The sequence below is a fragment of the Prunus avium genome, chromosome 1 (genome assembly GCF_965620075.1).
Source record: "Prunus avium chromosome 1, drPruAviu1.hap1.1, whole genome shotgun sequence".
NCBI classification, from domain to species: domain Eukaryota; kingdom Viridiplantae; phylum Streptophyta; class Magnoliopsida; order Rosales; family Rosaceae; genus Prunus; species Prunus avium.
The window spans coordinates 18,427,627-18,442,969 of NC_142284.1; the positions used below are offsets into that span (position 1 = coordinate 18,427,627).

Genomic DNA, 15,343 nt, shown 5'->3' on the forward strand with positions numbered 1-15,343 from the left:
GCTTCTATGTCCTTGGGTTAAAAGTGTATGGTTTGGTGGCTGCCTAACTTACAGAGTCAACCCTCAGGAAGTCACCAATATTGGCCAATGGTTCTCCAATATTCTCAAGATCTATGCAAAAAGCAAGGATGAGTTAAGGTGGGTCACAACACAGATTGCTTTCACCTGGTGGAACATATGGAAAACCCAGTGTAATGCTGTTTTTGAGCACCAAAGACCATCCCCAGAAGCAATAATTTATGCTACCACACGGGTGTAACAAGTTTCCTTGCTGCCCAAACGACCCATACCCACAACAACATTCTAAGTTTGAACAACCATCAAGCTACTCCCTCTGTCTGGTCACCCCCATCTGGAAATACCGTCAAAGTCAACGTGGATGCGGCATGGAACCCAAGAAATGGCAAGGCCGGACTTGGAATTATAATTAGAGACTCCCAATGCAAGTTCATCGCCGCAAAGATAGCTCAAATTACCACAAATTCTGTTTTGGAAGCCAAGGCTCAGGCACTTCTTTGGGGATGCATGTTGGCTCAGGAGAGGGGGAAAAGACATGTAATTTACACATGCTAAGAGAGAGAGAGAGAGAGAGAGACACACACACACACACAGAGACACAGAGAGAGAAGAGGGGTCCTATGCGATGTGTTTTGGGGGCGAGTGGGGTTTGGGGTAGGGGAGAAAGGGAGAGAGAGGTCTCTTTTTTCTCTCTTATTTTTTCCTTGAAAATGGAAATACTAAAATACCCTTTAAAATATATGGAAATTGGATGGTGTTATAGTCAGATGACAAATCATGGATTTTGAAAAATTAAGGGGACATTGCTCTTAAATTTTTCTTTAAGAAGACAAATTGTAACTGAGGTATAAGTTTAGGTGACATTTCTACAAAACTCCGTTTATTTTATAAAAACTAACATTTATGAAAGTACAGGATAAATTTTGGCTATTTATGATAAAAACTAATAATTTTCTTCACTTAGGAGCAACTGGCTAGTCTAGTGAAAAACTTTCCTCTTTTATTCTTGACAGATTTGGTGCCTTAAATGGATACGAACTCAATAAGGTTCTTACACTTTGTTGTGGAAACTAGCATATTGTCGAACCTAGCACTAGTGTTTATTCTTGGTTCACAGTCTTCACCCAATTGTCTTTTATGAGCAATGCAATGCCTGTTACTAACTAAGACAAAACCCTAGAGAGTGCTTCAGCAGGATGACATCAAATATAGTTACTTAAATTTGTGCTATGCATACCTTCACACCAGTTACAATTCTTATTAAGTTCCTAAAACTTGAGATATGAGCAAATTCGACTTTGGCTAGTCGCGCCTTTATTGGAACTTCAATTTTGATATGTGCTGCATGCTATCTTATGGCATAACGTGTGTGATTTCGACCAAAAAAAAAAATCTTGTGGCATAACGTGTGTGTTTTTGTATGAGATTTTGAAACTGGAATTTTAAATTGCAAGCTTTGTTTATTAGTTCTTCATTTTAAAATTTGAAGAACATGAATTTCTTGTTGCAATAAAGTTCATTCCTTTTCCTGCGCCCTTCCCATTAAGACAACTAAAATTGAGTCATTCGGTTCTTTCTTTCTTTTTTCAGCGAAAGTAAAATTATTTTGATGCAACAATGTTGGAGGAGGAATTAAACAAAAGACCATCTATAGTTAAATATTGAGCTATACAAGTTCTTTGTTATTAACTGAAACTAAAAGCCTTATTCGATATATGAATTACCAGGAGAAGAATTTCAGTAACATAAGTTCCGGGTGATCGCAGCACTGGGTCTAGATTTTTCTCCATTCTATTTTCTAACTTATTTCTTCTACGATCTTCCTTGGTGTCATCGAAAGCTTTTAGTTCACTTTCTCTGTCATACTTTGTTTGTACCATATCTGACCCTCCACTCATACGGTGACACGTGGAAATGGTAAAACTCCCCAATTGCCCAAATCAGCGAGCAATCGGTATCGTCTACCAATGATGCCTAGCGAGGTCTACAATCGGTACCAATTGCCGATTGCTCGGAACGAACCTCGAAGGCCCCGCCCAAAATATCCAAAGACTTGTGTCAACCTCGTAGGGCCTTCCCACGAGTCCCACATCGAAATTAAATACTAAGAGCATACCAGATGCCCTCTATAAATAGGCCCCTTCACAACAATACAAGGGGTAAGACTTTTCAACTTGACTTTAATGCTAAATACATTGTTAATAGTAAAAGCTCTTAGAAACAATCTTACTTCGGCATCGGAGGGTCTTAGGCTGGTTCCACACCAGTTCCATAGACTTCACGGGCCTCAGCCTTCTTTGGTTCAGGATCAGTATCCCAGGACAGGAGGAATCTGCATTAAGCACTCAATCGATCTCTAGATCGTTCGCATCACTTGTAAGTTGCACTCATCTCTATCTGTTCAGTTTTAGTGCCAACAGATTGGCGCCGTCTGTGGGAAACGTTTATCGATCAGCCCATATCTCAAAACCTTAAATAAACCAAGAAAATGAATCCGTCTTCATCCCTCCCTAACGATGGCCCCATCATCGGAATCGATAGCGAGCCAAGCCCCGCTCCACTACCTAACACGCCCCGAACAGAAACACCTGTTCGACAAAGTACTCTGGAAGCTCGCATGGAGACTCTACAACGAGAAATGGCAAGAATGCAGGAGCACAACAATATCCTCTTCTCTAAACTTGATGACACCCAGAGGCAGCTTTATGATCAGCAAACACACTCAACCCAGCTACAGAACGGTCTGGAACGGACCATGCAGCTTCGGCAAGAGAAGTCATTTAAAAGCGTGCCGAAGCCAAACGCTCAAGATAAAGGGAAACAGCAAGCCGCATGCAAGCCATCTGCCTCCCGAAGGCTGTTCGTACCCTCCCCAAAAGAGCGTCACCCAGAATACCAAGTCTACTCCGACTGCCGCGATAGGATCAATGATCGGCGCAAAGAGCGACAACCTTCGCCCATCCAAATCCAAGCCAAACTCAATGATCAACGTCTAGAGTCACTCTGACCAAAATCCCCCATACGCCTAAGGTACGACACGATTGGCCTGGAAGAGACAGACGAATCAGACTATGTTCCGACTTCACCAGGAACCACAATCTCCTACCGATCACCAGGACTGTCAAAAGAGCACCATAGCCACCGATCAAATAGAGAGAACGATCGGCATAAGGAGACCCACGGGAGAAACTTCAGCCGAACGGCAGATTGAGAAATGCAGGGACACAATACCGGCCAACGGACAGATAACCGGTCAGCAGAAACCTTCTGCGATGACCTTCCCCCTACCGATCTAACCCTTCGTCTTTTCCTCCAGAAGATGAATCGGATTGAAGAAGAACAAAACCAAGCTCGAACGCCAACATGGGGAAAGGTCCAACCAGGACCATTCACCAAACGCATCCGAATGTTCAGACACGAAAAAGAGGTCCAAGCACTACGAATATCGTTCTACTCAGGAGTGGAAGATCCCGTGACTCATATCCATACCTTTCAATCGGCTTTGGGTTGCAAGGGGCTCACTGACGAAGGCCAATGCCTACTGTTCCCCTCCACCCTGTCTGGAGTTGCCTTGAATTGGTTCTACCGATTGGAACCAGGTACGATTGACTCTTTCGATCAGTTGAAACAAACCGTCCTCAACCATTTTATGATTCAGACCGATCGCCTGTATTCTGCCGATGACCTTTATACCGTTCAGCAATAAGACGATGAGCCCCTGAGGGAATATGCGGCTAGGTTCAGCCACGAATATTCCCGGTGTCCAGAAACCGACGATAGGGCGGCCTTCGGCGCTTTCAAGAGTGGTCTTCGGTCATCTCAATTTCGTTATTTGGTCCACAGCAGTAACTAGACCACTTACGCCGAACTGATGAAACACGCAGCTATCCACGCCAAGGCCGAGCATTTCAACTCCAAGGGGTCAGCTTCGGCATCACTGTACAAAACAACACCCACCGATCGACCTTCGACACAAACCTACGACAGATTCCCAGCAAATCGAACGACAAATCAAGCCCCCTACCGAAAGGCACCCCCTGCCTCTGCTCCTTACGAAGCGAGAAACAAGCGGAAGGACACCTTCCAAGATCGGCAAGACAGTAATAAAAGGGGCAAAGACTCCGGTAGGCGGAGCAACTTCCGAGATCCGAAGAAGAATCGGCCAGAAGAAACCTTCACGTTGCTCAAAACCACCTACGAGCACGTCCTTATGACAGAAAATCAGATGATTCTGAAGCCGAACAATCGGAAGCTTCCTCGATAGAACGAGAAGGACACCGGCGTCTTCTGCCGATACCACCAATACAATGGTCACGATATGGAATCGTGCATTGTGCTTCGCAAAATTGTCGAACGCCTCATCAACGAAGTAAAGCTGGATCAGTACCTAAGCACAAAAACGGCATCGGATCAACACCCAAATCGGCAGATTAACATGATCAGCGGAGGGGCACCCATAGCCGAAACCAGCAATCGTTCCGTGAAAAGTTACGTTCGTGCCGTTCTGCACCCTCAGATCCTCAGCGTAGCAGGAGGACGCAACGTCAGGTCCGAATCAGTACCACCCTAAGTTCGGCACTGCGATCCGATTTCATTACCTTTTTTAGCGCCAATACAGAAGTCTTCGCCTGGTCTTACAATGACATGCCCGGCATCGCCCCCAATGTCATCAGTCAAAAGCTCAGCATTTGTCCCACCTTCAAGCCCATCAGTCACAGGTCTATGTTTGATCCTAATCACTTCAATACTTCAAGTTTCCATATTAGTAAAGCACTCGTATTCGTATATTATAAACAGGTATAGACAGGGACAAATCTAGCTATTGGGCTGTATGGGCTATAGCCCATGCCTATTTCTTTAAATTTCAATACACATGTTCTCTCTCTCTCTCTCTTTCTCTCTCTCTTCTCTTCCTCCTTTCTTTCTTCTTCTTTCTATTTCTTTTATTTTTTTTTTCTTCGTTTCTCCATTTTTTTATGATTTAGATCTACTACGAATTGAGCTTTTTCCCACAGTTTCTTCTTCCTTTTTTTTTTTTTGGTTGCTTTTCTCTTGTTTTTTTCCCTTTGTTTCTCCTTTTTTTTTTCTTTTGCGTTTCTCGTTTTTCTTTCACACGTGTTGTAAAGTCCGGCTTGGTGTGATATGGCCCTCACTACTGAAATTTCCTGCGTACGTAAAGTAAATTTAGCCCATGGAGTTTTGAAATCCTGGATTTGTCCCTGGGTATAGACAAATAATGCTCAGAATTCTGCTTTTGTTAAAGAAAAAAAATTCTGCTTTTGTTGGCAAGCATGATTTTACCAGTGCATGAAGGTTTTTATCCAACCACAACAGAGAGATTATATGGAAGTCTGTAAAAAGAGCTGAAAACCTTTGCAACTTTATTAGAAAGCCATAATATTTCACAACAGATTATAAACAACCAATGTACTATAACCATAACTTTGACTATATGTCCTGCATCAGGCATGAACAAACAATCAACTTAGTATTTAGTAGACACCATTTGTTCATTGCAGTTGCTCCTATGCCTCCAAGTTCAGAGCTTGAAATGAGTCAAGGCAGAGGTCCCATCAAGGCCTTTGTTATGGAAGTAAGCATTAAAGTCCTTCAAAGTTGTCTCCCTGTACTTTGGAAGATTGTCTTCCGACAGCAACTCCTTAATGGGTCCATAGATTTGTGGCAATGCTAAAAAACCTGTGCTAAAGAAACTCGCAACAGATACTCTTGGACCGCCGGCACGATTTGCCAATACCCTGTGTTCTACACTCCTGAATCTGTCATTTGATATAAGCTGAAAGTCCAAAAGAATTCAATATCAGAAAACCCAAACTAGGAAACGAAATTGAAGAATTTGAGCCATATTCTAATGACTATACTACAACAGAGGGACAGTCAGAAGCCCTATGCGAAAACTAAAATGAGGCCATGCTACTACACTGCCAAAACTTTTCTCAAATTTTAAACAAGAAGACATTATAAAATATATTAAAAAATTCCCTATCCCGGGATATATCCTGGTGTATGAAAGTTTTCCTCACATTCTGGACAACCTAATACATGTGTGCAATCATAATGTAATAGTAACTTTTTAATTAAAAAAAACCCAACTGTATCTCCTACAAAATATAAAAGAGGAATAAGAATTATAGTTATACTTGCCTGTAGAAGATCTCCAATGTTAACCACTAGAGCCCCAGGCACAGGAAGTACATCAATCCACTTGTTCTGATGAAGAACTTGAAGGCCACCAATATGATCTTGCAGAAGGACTGTGATAAAGTCATTGTCAGCGTGTTTGCTTGCGCCCAAAGTTAACTCTGGCTGTGGACAGGGGGGATAGTAATGGCCTAGAACCTGAAGCCCTAAACTACAATCCATGTCATTCAAGTGACTCGGCTTCAGCCCAAGCGCCTCAGACAGCAACTCGAACAACAACTTCCCCAACTTCATTACTTGCTTGGAGTACTCAACAAGTATGTCTCTACAAAATTGAAACCCAGAAAAACTAAGGCTCCGTTTGGATGGAGGGATTTGAAAGAAGGGATTTAGATTTAACAAAGCTAAATTTGCTTAAAAAAAACAAGAACCACATTAGATTGAATGTATTCTAAATAACTAGACATTTGAAATGACTATATGGAAGGAATCATTTGAAATCCACTTATTTTCTTCCTTTCTTTCTTGTTCAAATCTTGGCATATATGGATTGTAATAGTCTATACAAACAATTTTACCTTATAATGTCATCTAAATTCATAGATTTGAAATCCCTCCATGGAAATGGAGCCTAATATCATATTAAACCAGAAATTTATAAGCTTCCTTGTCACATACCTGCATACTTGTGGCAAGTCTTCTGGCTTAGGAGGATTAGGAGCCATATTACACAAAAAAGTGTCCCTCCAATTAGTCGCAGGTGCACTATAAAGATCAAAGTTGCTGTTGTAGATCACAGGTCTGAAGTGATCACGAGTGTAAAGCTCCTTCTTCACCTCAGTGTCTTGCTCAAAAAAACCACGTACCCCATTCTTTATCTCTTCCAAAACATCAACAGCTATGCCATGATTGGCAATTTGGAAAAAGCCCCAAGTCTCTGATGCCTCTGCAACTTTGGCAACAATCTCCTTGCGTTTGGTTGGATTGTTATCATATTCAAGGCCTTCCAGGTCTATGACTGGAATTCTGAGCTGGGTTTTGGTCAGTTCTGAATCACAAGTGCTGTTGATGGGATACTGATCTACTGATAGATGAAAAATTCTTGGAACCTGGGTTATCCCAGCATCAACAAGGCCCTTAACACCTTCCTTTGTGTCATCAAAAGTTTTTACTTCACTTTTTCTGTCATAATTTGCTATGCCTGGAACCTCATTTGTGCTGGTGGCTACCATTTTCGTTTGTGTCTAAAGGATGGTAGAGCTAAAGCTTATCAAACTACATATGGATTGCCAAAGTTCAGACCATAAATGAGTGAGGTTGGAAGAAACTATAAGCAACATATTTGCCAAGAGTCAAGACATTGGGGCGTGTAGACGCTAAAGACATTTTTGTGGTGGCCAAAGGATATACAATGCCAATCCATTATTTGGATTGGTTGGCTGTCACTGAAACTAGAGGTGAGAAATTTCATGATTGAAAGAAAACTAAAGGACGTCTCTGAAATGAGAAATTTCATGATTGAAAGAAAACTAGAGGACGTCTCTGAAACTAGAGGTGAGAAATTTCATGATTGAAAGAAAACTAAAGGACGTCTCCTAATCAAGGTCTTAAATATCGATAGTTTCAGAAATATCGGTGGTTCAAAAACACGGAAATATCAAGAAAATATCGATATCGATAAAAATTGGATAAAAACTACGGAAATTATGATAAATACATGGAAATTTTTAATGAAACTTTAGAAGAAGTTTATTTAGTCAATCATCTATCATTTTGACACAAAAAATTGGAAGGAAGTGCATTGCATAGTGGGTTTGAGTGATTTAAGTTGATTATATTGCGAGCTGACAAATTCTGTGACTTAGAAAATCTGGAGTAATTAATGAAAGAGAATTAAACACCCCCCCAATAATTTATTTATCATTTTTTAGTACAATATTTTACATTTTATAAATTGCATGGTAAGATACATGAGTAACCTTATTTCACATTATTCACTCTGTGGTACACATTCTTATATTTATTATTTATCAAAAATTAAAAAATAATTAAAGATGTAAACCAACTTGATTTGTCATGAAAATTAGGCACTTTACTATGCTTAAAAAATAATAGTGAAGATTGAAAATTAACTAAGAACATAAATAAATATATCCAAGGAAGAATTAAATAGGAAATAAAGAAAATGATTATAGAGATTTAAGTAATTAAGCAAGAATTTATTTCACATTATTCATTGGACACGGTACACGTTCTTATATTTATTATTTATCAAAAATTGAAAAATAATTAAAGATGTAAACCAACTTGATTATTCATGAAAATTAGGCACTTTACCATGCTTAAAAAATAATAGTGAAGATTGAAAATTAACTAAGAACATAAATAAATTTATCCAAGGAAGAATTAAATAGTAAATAAAGAAAATGATTATAGAGATTTAAGTAATTAAGCAACAATTTGAAGGGGAATTTAGTAATGTAAGTACTTATAATGAATAATAAAATAATCAATAACATTAAATGAATTAAATAGAAAAGAAATAAATTATATTAAGTAATTAAGTAACTGATCAACAATATAAAACAATAAGTAATTATGTAAATTTCTATTTTGAGAAACAACTCGCAAGTATTATAAATACGAGATTCCATAATTAATAACCATAAAGTGATGACTAGCGTGGTGGTTAAGTGGCTACAGATCTTGGAATGGGGAGGGGTTTGAACCCTTGTGTGCATGCGTGATTGAGTTTAAGTGAATTCTTTAATTTTTGAAAGTTCATATCGTGATATTACCGATATTGTCGATAATATCGCGATCTATTGACCATTTGCAGATTAGGTTTTTAATACTCTCCTTACCCAACTAACTAATACAACCCACACACCCTCATTTAGATAATACACGCTTAATTATAAGATTAAGAAAAAAAAAACACGCTCTACATTTCTTCTTTGCTATCTTCTCCTCAGATCTCTCTCTCTCTCTCTCTCTCTCTCTCTCTCTCTCTCTCTCTCTCTCTCCTCCTCTCCAACCAGGGGCGGAGCCACATAGGGACCAGTGTGGTCACGGGCCCCCACTCAAATTTTTTATATTTTAAAAGTAATATACTGTTATGTATTTCTATATGTATATTATTTCAAATACTTTATGTTTTGATATGTACCCACATGTGTTGTGGCGGACCTATTAAGGCACAAGGTGGTGCTTCAAATTGTCCCTTTACTCAGCTGGTAGTGGTGCACTCCAGGTGTACAGATTACCTTATTTCCATTTTCAACATTTAAGTAAATGTCTTTGAACCTTTACTTTCATTTATTTTTATATTACTCCATTTACTTAAGTTTACAATGTAAATAAGGAAGTACCCCCTATTTGGATTTAAATAAAAATACTAGAAAATCAAATTCCCACCAAATCAAAATATGAAAAATCGGTTTTAGTGCAAAATACGATTTAGGCTAAAAATGATGGCTCATTAAGTCAATATATACTTCATACTGAAATCCCGTAAAATCAAGTTTTCTTATTTGATGTGTAAGGAATAAAAGCTGCCAAAAATTATCCTGAGAAAATGATTATTCCGAAAAATCATTTTTCATACTTAGTCAATATTTTTACATAAAACATTTTTTCATGTATGATATGAATGCATGAAGGGACCTAAGGTTTTTTTTAGTTTGTGAAATTTTGATTTTTTCTTTCTATTGGGTTTAATGGGGGAAAAACTTTAAAGATATTTGCTAAATCGCTACTATTTGTCTATCTCTTGCAATTTTTCATGCTTAGAATCTATTTGTCTATCCCTTTGTTGAGGACAATTATGACTGCAACCAATAAGCAATATAATTCTTGACATATGTGATAGATATATACTATTTTTTGTATGTATTGTGAGTTCGAATTTTTGATTCTTTCTAATTTATAAGAGGCCCCCACACACATGAAATCCTGGCTTCGCCACTATCTCCAACCACATATTCTCACAATTTTGGTTCCCTTTCAGTTTTGATTGATGCCCATTTTAGTTTCAAGTATGCGTTGTTCAGTGTTAAAGAAATAGATTATTTAAATAAACCCAATCTTAGACATGTATTTATAAAAAAAAACCCACACACTATTTAAACATAGAAACACACCCAAAATCAACAATTGTATATTTTTTGGGTGTGTTTATAAATGGGTTTTAAGTGTGTGTAATGATGGGTTTTGGGTGTGTTTATAAAGTGTTTTGGGTGTAGGGTTTTTTTATAATTTCAGCCCCCATTTTGGGTGTTTTAGTGAAACTCCCTTAAAGAAATTCATATTTGGATATTCGATTGTGTAGGAAATTATTTGCTACACGAATTGACAGATTTTTGATAGATTTGGTGGACGGTGGGTGTGGGGGTGGGGGTGGGGGTGGGGGCTGCTCATGTACCAGATTGGGGGTTGGGTGTGTTGGGAAGATTTTGGGGTGGACTACGATTGAAAGAAATCAAAAGGTGCTCTGAAGCAAAAGACCTTCTAGTAGAATTTGGTGAATTTGATAGTAGAGGTTCAAAAATTGGATTTCTGTTCTTTGGTTGAATTATTGATAACATAGAAACATTAATTTATATGGTTCTTGGTTGGGATTCAATGCTCCCAATCGACAGGATAGGCCCTCCCAAGCGAAACATAATTGTATACATCCTTGATGATGGAATGGCATTGAAGATCCAGTTGATGATATAGAATCGCATTGTAGTTTCAATTTTTATTTTTTTGGGGGGTAAATCAAGCATTGTATGTAGCAGATATAGGATGTCAATACATTTGCGATACAGGGACTCCAATGGCAAATAACAAGTGGCTCACAAACTAAACTCTGGAAAGACCGTTGGATTCCTAGCCTTCTTGGGATCCTTGAGGGAGACAATAGCAGGGAACATTTGGATGACACCTTAGTTGGGTCTATCATTGATCATGAAATAAGTACTTGGAATTTGGATTCAATCCGCCACATGATTTCTGATGATGAGGAAATTTCTATCCTGAGAACACCCTTTGGTCACAAGGAGGACATAAACTGCTTAATTTGGCCATATGAGAAAAGTGGCAGGTATACCGTTAAATCTTGCTATCATTGGGTGCATCACAAAAACCAAGCACTGAACCATCAACATCCTTCAACCTCCATCGCAATTACAAAGGATATCTAGAAAGCCTTATGGAAGACTCAAGCCCCCCCCCCCCCCCCCTGGAGGATCTTTAGAAACAGCCTCGCAACCAATGACAACCTGTGCAAAAGAAGAATCAGACAATCCCCCATTTGCCCCATCTACGAGTCGCATGAGGAGACATTTGAGCATCTTTTGCTTCTATGTCCTTGGGTTAAAAGTGTATGGTTTGGTGGCTGCTTAACTTACAGAGTCAACCCTCAAGAAGTCACCAATATTGGTCAATGGTTCTCCAATATTCTCAAGATCCATGCAAAAAGCAAGGATGAGTTAAGGTGGGTCACAACACAGATTGCTTTCACCTAGTGGAACATATGGAAAACCCGGTGTAATGCTGTTTTTAAGCACCAAAGACCATCCCTAGAAGCAACAATTTATGCTACCTCAACGGGTGTAACAAGTTTCCTTGCTGCCCAAACGACCCATACCCACAACAACATTCTGAGTTTGAACAACCATCAAGCTACTCCCTCTGTCTGGTCACCCCCATCTGGAAATACTGTCAAAGTCAACGTGGATGCAGCATGGAACCCGAGAAATGGCAAGGCCGGACTTGGAATTATAATTACAGACTCCCAATGCAAGTTCATCGCCGCAAAGATAGCTCAAATTACCACAAGTTCTGTTTTGGAAGCCGAGGCTCAGGCACTTCTTTGGGGATGCATGTTTGCTCAGGAGAGGGGGGAAAAGACATGTAATTTATACATGCTGAGAGAGAGAGAGAGAAGAGGGGTCTTGTGTGATGTGTTTTGGGGGCGAGTGGGGTTTGGGGTGGGGGAGAAAGGGAGAGAGAGGTCTATTTTTTCTCTCTTATTTTTTCCTTGAAAATGGAAAGACTAAAATACCCTTAAAAATAGAGGGAAATTGGATGGTGTTATAGTAAGATGACAAATCATGAATTTTGAAAAATTAAGGTGACATTGCTCTTAAATTTTTCTTTAAGAAGACAAATTGAAATTGAGATATAAGTTCATGTGACATTTCTACAAAAATCCGTTTATTTTATCAAAACTAACATTTATAAAAGTGCAGGATAAATTTTGGCTATTTATGATAAAAACTAATTTTCTTCACTTAGAAGCAACTGGCTAATCTAGTGAAAAACTTTCCTCTTTTATTCTTGACAGATTTGGTGCCTTAAATGGATGCAAACTCAATAAGGTTCTAACACTTTGTTGTGGAAACTAGCATTGTGAATATTGTCGAAGCTAGCACTGTATTTTCTTGGTTCCCAGTCTTCACCCAATTGTCTTTTATGAGCAATGCAATGCCTGTCACTAAGACAAAACCCTAGAGAGTGCTTCAGCAGGATGACATCAAATATAGTTACTTAAATTTGTGCTATGTATACATTCACACCAGTTACAGTTCTTATTAAGTTCCTAAAACTTGAGATATGAGCAAATTCGACTTTGGCTAGTCGCGCCTTTATTGGAACTTCAATTTTGATATGTGCTGCATGCTATCTTATGGCATAACGTGTGTGATTTCGACCAAAAAAAAAATCTTATGGCATAACGTGTGTGTTTTTGTATGAGATTTTGAAACTGGAATTTTAAATTGCAAGCTTTGTTTATTAGTTCTTCATTTTAAAATTTGAAGAACATGAATTTCTTGTTGCAATAATGTTCATTCCTTTTCCTGCGCCCTTCCCATTAAGACAACTAAAATTGAGTCATTCGGTTCTTTCTTTCTTTTTTCGGCGAAGGTAAAATTATTTTGATGCAACAATGTTGGAGGAGGAATTAAACAAAAGACCATCTATAGTTAAATATTGAGCTAAACAAGTTCTTTGTTATTAACTGAAACTAAAAGCCTTATTCGATACATGAATTACCAGGAGAAGAATTTCAGTAACGTAAGTTCCAGGTGATCGCAGCACTGGGTCTAGATTTTTCTCCATTTTGTTTTCTAACTTATTTCTTCTACGATCTTCCTCGGGATGAGGTCCACAAGCTGGAAGAATTCCATTTACATCCCCGAACAAATCTCTTTCAACATCCTAGTAAGACTATAGTGTGTTCGCAAGTTATGGAGTCATTTGACCCTCTCCCCCACCATGAGCTGAAGGTGGGAGAGTTTCATTTGACCCTCTCCCTACCGGTAGTTCCGTTTACGAGATGGCATAGAACACTGCCGAGTGTGTCCCCAACCCTAATAGGGGTAGATGTTTGGGGAAAATCAAGGGTGGGTTAGGCCTCATCATTTGGCCCGCGGGCTCATGGGCCGATGGGGGCCCGCCCGGCCCATCGGAAAAAAGCCCGGCCCGGCCCGTTATGGGCTTTGAGATGGCCTGGCCCGCTTTGGGCCGGGCTAGGCTTGGGCTTGAGTGTTTGAAGCCCAGCCCGGCCTGATTAGGCCCAAGAAATCCCGGGCCGGCCCGCCCACAAAAGCCCGGCCCGTTAGGCCCGCATACATATATAATTATGTATAAATAAGAGTTTAGGATTATGATTATATCACTGAAATCACATATATAATTTGTTTCATTTCATTTACTTTTCTTTACTCATTCCTAGTTTATAATTGGATGATTAGCACATTAATTTAATTTGTGTCAATTATTAATACAAAAATTATATATATATATATATATATAGAAATAAGATGAACAACATATCATATCACCAAATATAATCATATCACGAAACATAATCGTATTACCAAATATAATCATGCTTTTCTTGAACACATCACCAAACATTTGCATATTTATTCATACCATCCTTTAAAAAAAACATTTTTTTTATACTTATTATTATTTTAAATTATTTCTTAAAGTGTATTACGGTCTAATTATGTAATAACCTAAAAAATAATACTTGGTTTTATTATTTTTGTAGAAAATCTTATTAAGTTGTGTGACTTTATTAAGTGTTTTATGAATTTGGTTTGATGTGAAAATATTGGAATTAAGTGAGTAATCTCAAATTTGGACTAAAATGCCTTTATGATTAAGTTTATGATTTTTTTCGATTGAAGTAGGCCCGTTTTGGCCCGGCCCGATGGACTTTCTCAAGCCCGGCCCATGGGTCGGGCTTGGGCTTTGAATTTTGTAAAAAAATTCGGCCCGGCCCGACTTGCTATTTTCTCTCTCCTCTTTAAAGCCCGGCCCGGCCCGGCCCAAGTCCATTAAATTTGGACCGCGCTAGCCCAGCCCGACCCATTGACGAGCCCTAGGGTGGGTATGAGAATACCCGAATTTTATAAATCCCCAGTCGGGACGGGGAAATATCAAAGTGACTTTTAAATCGGCAAAAGGCGAGGGCAGTCATGCTGATAAGAAGGGTTTGAACATTGGGGAAGTTTCATAGTGACTAGGCCTCAATTTTGAGTAATTAGAGTTCGATTGTTGTAGCACTAAGGCTGGATTTTATTCATGTTCCTCTTCTTGCAGTCATGGTGATATGCAGCTGGAAAATGAGAACAAATTTGAGGGCAGTTATGATGATGAGTTTGAGCATGAAAATAATGAAGAGGTTGAAGCCAGATAGGGCGATGATGATGACGACTTTGGCGAATTATGAATCAATTAGTCAACCTTACTTTCTTGACTCGGATTACTTTTTTCATGATTCAATTGTATCATGTTGCCATCTAAAGGTAAAGCAATTAAATCTTCTGGTTTTTGACAATTTTGCTGAATTGGGATAGAGAGGAGAATTAAGGTTTCAAAGGGATTGCAGAGAGCTGGGTAGGTCGTTTTAGAGGGCCATTTCAAAAATTACTTTCACCAGTTTCGTTTGGTTTTCTTGCCAAAACTTACAAATAAAACAGAAAAACCCGCACCCAACTGAACGGGACAATAAAGTTCAGCTCGGTTTTCTGGTTTTGCAGTTCAAATTGTCCAACCCTACTTTCAAATAGACTGCCTTCACCTAGTGTGCCGCAAGGTTGGTTCAAGAATAGATCCAAACAAAAACATTGCTAAATTCGATACTACAGTATGACAAACGAGCATA

The 15,343-nt window shown here is 38.9% G+C and overlaps 1 protein-coding gene across 1 annotated transcript; it reads right to left on the bottom strand.

The window, feature by feature from the left end:
• Positions 1-5,377: 5,377 nt before the first annotated feature.
• On the bottom strand, positions 5,378-7,565 carry LOC110760056 (1-aminocyclopropane-1-carboxylate oxidase homolog 3). The gene is made up of 3 exons (XM_088247671.1): positions 6,856-7,565; positions 6,187-6,502; positions 5,378-5,818 (listed from the first exon to the last, which is right to left on the bottom strand). Exons 1-3 carry the CDS (start codon positions 7,407-7,409, stop codon positions 5,558-5,560), a joined length of 1,131 nt encoding a protein of 376 aa, XP_088103797.1. The 5' UTR covers positions 7,410-7,565; the 3' UTR covers positions 5,378-5,557.
• Between the last annotated feature and the right edge of the window lie 7,778 nt (positions 7,566-15,343).